The sequence below is a fragment of the Pterocles gutturalis genome, unplaced genomic scaffold (genome assembly GCF_000699245.1).
Source record: "Pterocles gutturalis isolate BGI_N339 unplaced genomic scaffold, ASM69924v1 scaffold29049, whole genome shotgun sequence".
NCBI lineage: Eukaryota > Metazoa > Chordata > Aves > Pterocliformes > Pteroclidae > Pterocles > Pterocles gutturalis.
The window spans coordinates 1,905-7,852 of NW_010129066.1; the positions used below are offsets into that span (position 1 = coordinate 1,905).

Sequence of the window (5,948 nt, forward strand, 5' to 3'; positions counted from 1 at the left end):
GAGGATATAATGGAAGTGAAATATTAAATGGTAATGTAATTTCTCAGCTTGAAGTATTATGTTATGCCATTGTGAAAATAAACTGAGGAAAAATAAATTCATTTGAAAATAATCTTTTCACATAGCAAAATTGTGCTGTCGTTTCAGTCATGCTAAAAAAAAGGCTATTCTGACAATCTTGTCAGAACTTTGGATTGCCATGATGTTAGTCTAACTTTAATGTTTTTTAAAGGTCGTCAGTGAGAAGTGGAGAAATGGCTAAATTGGCCCAGTTAATTGACAATGACGTCTTCCGGGCTTATGCTACTTATACAACTATTGTTCTTCTAAAAATGATGCTAATGAGTCTCTTAACAGCCTACTTCAGAATCACAAGGAAGGTAAGAAATTGGGAAAATACTGTCTGGTAGAATAGGTTGAAATTTGTGTTGAAGTACAGAGATATCACAGGTGTTTCTTTTCTTTTCAGCTTTCAAATACTTATGCTTCTTGTTCTTCCTCCTTCCTCTAATGGTATTCTGAGTTTGGAGTGCTGGTGCTTTGTTGGTCTCAAATGGACAATGTCTTTAACCTAATTATGAGATAATTATGAGACTGTATCTTACAGTTGCATTTGACTTACTCTACCCTTCTAAAACATTTATATTATTTTTAAAGAAGAGTTTTTAATAACTGTAATTTCCACCGTCTTCTGCAGAAAGCTGGTGTCCAGGGTACTCAGTTTATAAAGCAAATAAAATGTGATATGGAGCCATGTTATGTGAATACCAGCTAGTAGGGTCAGAAGAGGGGATATGAAGTGGCTTTTTATGCATCTATAACCCTGTCATCCACTAATTTTAAAGCTCTTTACATTCCCTAATTGTTCTAGCCTTCCCATTGCAGGTAGGTCATTATCTAAAAAAAAATTTTCATTTTTTTTCTAGAATGAGAATCAGGCTGAAAATTTACGTGGATTGCTGTGTAGTCTAGATAAATATATTAAATATCTGTGTAGTCTAGATAAATATATGAAAGATCCACTGAGTTTTACTAAATAAAGCAGAAGTTGCATCCTGTTGCTTTTGCCCTGCTCTTGGTCTTCTCTAGGCATCTGCTCATGGCCACTGTTGGTAACGCTTGTTCCTGGGCTGAAAGACCCCTGAATTTACCCCATATGACTATTCTTGTGAGATCTGCTTCTGAAGATGATGTGTGCTTCAAGGATTTTGTTGCAGTCCTTTAGCTGAAATGCTGCTTTGTGTTCCTGCTAAAAAAGAGAACCCAGCTGAACTGTTCTGTTGTCCATGAAGTCCTAGCAGCACAGCATTTGAGCTACTGCTGGTTTCTGATAGCTCTCTAGATCTTTGGCACAGCTGAAGATTGAATATGGTAGACCACACAGCCTGTCCTGTATATTCAAAATAGGACCCAGGTGTCTGTGTCATAACCTTAATTCCTTTTGCTCTTGTGGAAGCACATCAGCTGTACCGGTCCTGTCTGTAGATCCAATGGAGTCCTGTGTTAGTGCTCATACCGTATTATGATCTGTGTGTATACAGGTGACAATAGGGCCCTTTATTAATTTGGAGTAATTAGTTTTCTTAGACAGTAATACTGCAAACAGACAAATTAGTAAAGTATTTTTTATTTCCTATTTAATATAAAAGAAGTCTTTAAAATGTTAAGAAAAAAATGGAGGAAAGCCATTAGTGGAACAAGAGAAGGTAAAGTGTTGCTGATGTTGATACTATTAACGTGTCTCCGGAATTTTTAGGCCAAGCATATTTCACAGAAGGGGATCAAGGCTGCCTTAGAAAGCAAACATGTAGCTCTCCTAAAATCAAAAGGTTTTCTGGACTTAAGCCTGCACAGCCTGAATGGTCCACAAAATGCATGTGTTACTACGTGTCAGCAAGGAGAGACCTACTGCACTCTGCACTAACAGAAGTAAACATTGTTTTCCAATAGTGTTTTACAGCATTTGGATGTAATAACAGATCATGTAAGTGGAAAAATTTGTACCGAAGAGGAAAGGGAGAAACTAATTTGGTCATAAATGAGGATGGGATGTGTCTCTTGGATGCTGTTTCTGTATAGACTTCTGAAGAAGGGAGGGATCCAAAAGGGCTTTCAGATAATTTGTCAAGAATAATGAAAAAGAGACTTAAGCAGTACAGGCAGTAGATCTACCTTCCAGGTCCTTATGTTCTTTCAGCCCACTGGCATTACTTCAGGCTGAGTATCAGTAATCTGCCATGCTTGTCCATCTTACAAGACTATCTACATGCATAAATTACATCAATTTGTCAGCACACAGGCTACATACAGGCTGGGCTCAAGAAAACCGTAATAATATGTTATTCACTGTGCATTTAACTTCAGTTATGTGAGGTTATAGAGGCATTAGTAAAAAGAGTGACCTTTATAGCAAGCTGCCTTGACTAGAAAAAACATTCTGGCTTCTAATGTCTCTTGTGTGTTTATGTTTGAAATAGGCATTTGTCAACCCAGAAGATACGGCATCATTTGGTAAAGGCGAGAATGCTAAAAAATACCTACGGACTGATCAAGATGTCGAACGTGTACGCAGGTAATGCATAAGAGTCTTTGAAGATAATTTTAAATAGCAGAATAATACTAAATGAATTAATTTCATCCCATTCTCTTTGACAAGTCTGTGTGTGTTTTGCTTTATGTAATAATCTAATACATTAATTTGTCTAAATGAATAAACCATTCCACATTCAAACAGTCAGCATACTAAAAATAATAAGTCATTGTCTGGCTATAAAAACTGACTCTTGGATAGTATCCTGTATGCATGGGAGAAGTGGTGAAAAGATTGTAAAACATGACTGTGAGTTGATGTATTATGAAGGAGTGTACAGTAAGTATAAATCAGCTTTCTATATAATTTGAACACCAGTTACAATAGTTACATCTTTTCCTAAAGTGTAAAGGAAATAACAAGGGGAAGAGGAGTAAAACTGTGTTAAAGTCATGGAACTTCAGAGTGGTATTGAGGGTATTAATATGGCAAATTGTACTGAGTGGAAGTCAAAGCCTGTGCTCATTTTTCTGCATTGAATCGAGGTTGCTCACCGATGGGTCAGTTGTACAGGAAAGTTGACCAGCCTTCTGGAAGAATGATATTAATTGTATGGCAGTGTGCAACCTGCAGTGTATGTGTTTTGTTCTGCAAGATCCGTGGCAGAATGTAAGCTGTATTTCAGTGGCTAAATATTGCAGCTTACTTAATTTTATTTAGCTGATGGCAAAATTTTCAGTTACCAAAGTCATAATTTTAGAGATGCTGTTTGATACACCTGTGCTAACAAGGAAAGCTTTAATGGAATGCTTTCCATATCATTATTCCGTAAGGAAGCTAACAGTTTGCTATATATATTTTTACACCAAAAACTTGACTGTGAAGGAACTGTTCTTATTTAAACTGCCATTAGGGAAGATCTTGAAAATAAGCACCAGCTCTGATTTCAGAATGGTGCATCCTTGCAAATGTAGATGACCATGGTTCCATGAAAGCTCATATATTTCTGTAGCATATTTCTGGATTAAAATCTCAGAAAGTAAGCATCTAATCTCAGTGGGCTGTAAAGATGCTCTGAACTTTCTCCCCCTGAGTGGTTCAGGGAGTAGTTAGTTTTTTAATTTGCTGGCTGTTATTAAAAAAGGGCACTTTTTGGTGGAGGAGTAAGTCATTTGCACAGGTTATATTTTTAAAACACTGTATTGTCAAATCCTACGTTGCTATTTTGCAGAGTTGTTCAGGCTTCCCCAGACCTAGTAAGTCAGCTTGGTCCGCCCATGGCTTCTCTTCTGTATATGCAACTGGAATTTGTTCTGTTTGTGCGTATAGAAAAGACATTATGTTCTTCAATGTACTTTTCTGGGAAAACAAAACCAAAACAAACTGGAAGATATGTTTGCTTTTAATGATAAAGGAGTTCAGAAAGCAGCTGCAAACAGCACCATGTTCTTATTCTGGTTGGCTGTGAAATTTGACATAATTAGTACGGCTTAGAGGTTGTTTCAATCAGTAAATTTGTCTGGAAGATATAATTTATCTAAAGAGGTAAAGAGAGCAGGGAAGGTTTAGGAAGAGGTGTGAAAGAATACTTCAGGATCTGGAGTTCAGTCTCAACAGATTTTTAGTAAATTATATTTTCAAATTTTCAAACATCTTTAATCTATTTTAGTCCTTGGTAGTGAAGAAAATGAACCAAAAGCGTAACTTTCACACCTGTTAGATACTCAAAAATAACATTTTTCAAGATGATTGAACTTCATTAAGATTTGATAGAATGTTTCATATATAGGATATTTTGTATTTTCTTTATGGAGACTACAAAACTGAGTTTATGGGATTGGAACAGACCATCTGGGCAATGAAGTCTAGTAGTTGCAGTCACAGTCATCCAGTTAGTTGATGTTCAGGTGAGAGAGGCTACAAGAACATTCCAGCTATCCATCTTCTTCCCTGCCTTCCCTTGCATTATTGCGTTCCCAGCTGCACTCATATACCTCAAGTCCCTAATATTACCAAGGTCCTGGGGAAAAATTAAGACCTTTCGTACAGGAGATCAAAAGCTTAATAAGTGTGGGGTGCTGCAGGAGAGACCAATGTGGTATCAGGTGAGCATGCCAAAATAATTTCAGTAGCTGAATCAAGTCCCCACTGCAGAGAAAGCCAATAGATGTGTTAGGGCCTTAACAGTAGCATGATCTGAGGAAGCTGAAAAATAGTGATGCTTGAAATGGTTTATTCAACAAAATACAACACTGTAAAACAACTTTGCTTCTTTCTCCAGAGGCCACCTGAATGACCTTGAAAATATTGTCCCATTTCTTGGCATTGGACTGCTGTATGCTCTTAGTGGCCCTGAGCTGTACTCAGCCTTGCTGCATTTCAGAATCTTCGTTGGATCTAGGATCTTTCACACTTTTGCATACATGATCCCTCTTCCACAGCCCAGTAGAGGTTTGTCTTGGGTAGCTGGGTATGCAGTGACCATCTCTATGGCATACAAAGTGCTAAAGACATCATTGTATCTGTAGCAGTCGTAGCTTCTGTGTACCATTCCACATTCCACACAAAGTTTCCAGCAGTGTATGTTGATGTCTTGAATGAGCCAGCATGAGTTTTTCCATGGTGACCAGAATTAATTTTTTAACAGAGGTTTTTCATTCCTGTTCAGAAATCTTTCTTTTTGGAGGAAAAAAAAAAAATCCTTCTCCCTGTGTTCCCTATTCATGGGCTGTGTTGCCAAAATGTTAGATTGAATGTTCCCTTTGTGATTTGTCAAGTGCTCCCAATTCTACACATGCAATGATGCTGTATTGATAGTATGTGTGGTAATTTTCTACAGATGCACTATTTTTGGCTGTAGGTCTGAAGTCTAAATCAATAAAGATGAGGAAAAAAAAAAGGCGTGGTTTTTTGTTTTCATTTTGACTCTTCTCAATGAAGCCAGCAAATAGCATGTCACTGTATATCTGGAAGAGATTCCAATCATACAGTTCTTTGAAGAATGCTTACCTTCATAGTAAGATATAACCAGTAATGCTAGGCATGTTGTGAAAAATCTTTGATTAAATTGTTTTTTGTATAATCCACTTTGGGATTAAAAAAACTAACTGTAGCAGCTCCATTTCTTTCAGTTAAATAGATTAAAAAGAAAAAAGTATTTGGGCTAGACTCTTGTTTAGTGACAGTGATGAAAATTTGAAGTAATTCTTTTTGTTGAAGTTACTCCAAACATAGGTTTCATGACTGAATAAAGTGTACACTCCTTGTAGATTTTTTTTAATTTTTTTTTAATAAATTCAGCATAAAATGAGTGACATTTGCAAATGTATATATCAAGTAATTCAGGTGTGAATATTAATTAGTTTGCGTGTCATGCTATTATTAATATGTTGCTGATAGAAAACGTTGCTCTTTGCTT

General features: G+C 36.6%; 1 protein-coding gene across 1 annotated transcript; it reads left to right on the forward strand.

Annotated features, from left to right (window-relative positions):
• The first annotated feature begins 223 nt into the window (after positions 1–223).
• On the forward strand, positions 224–5,414 carry MGST1 (microsomal glutathione S-transferase 1). The gene is made up of 3 exons (XM_010079839.1): positions 224–380; positions 2,478–2,572; positions 4,812–5,414. The coding sequence occupies exons 1-3, from the start codon at positions 255–257 to the stop codon at positions 5,056–5,058; spliced, it is 468 nt and encodes a 155-aa protein (XP_010078141.1). The 5' UTR covers positions 224–254; the 3' UTR covers positions 5,059–5,414.
• The last annotated feature ends 534 nt before the right edge of the window (positions 5,415–5,948 follow it).

What these genes read in the sequence shown, in the direction of transcription:
- MGST1 (XM_010079839.1), top strand. Translation starts at nt 255, where the DNA reads ATGGCTAAATTGGCCCAGTTAATTGACAATGACGTCTTCCGGGCTTAT. An exon ending in ACTTCAGAATCACAAGGAAG is followed by an intron (nt 381 to 2,477) that starts GTAAGAAATTGG and finishes TGTTTGAAATAG; the next exon opens with GCATTTGTCAACCCAGAAGA. An exon ending in GATGTCGAACGTGTACGCAG is followed by an intron (nt 2,573 to 4,811) that starts GTAATGCATAAG and finishes TTCTTTCTCCAG; the next exon opens with AGGCCACCTGAATGACCTTG.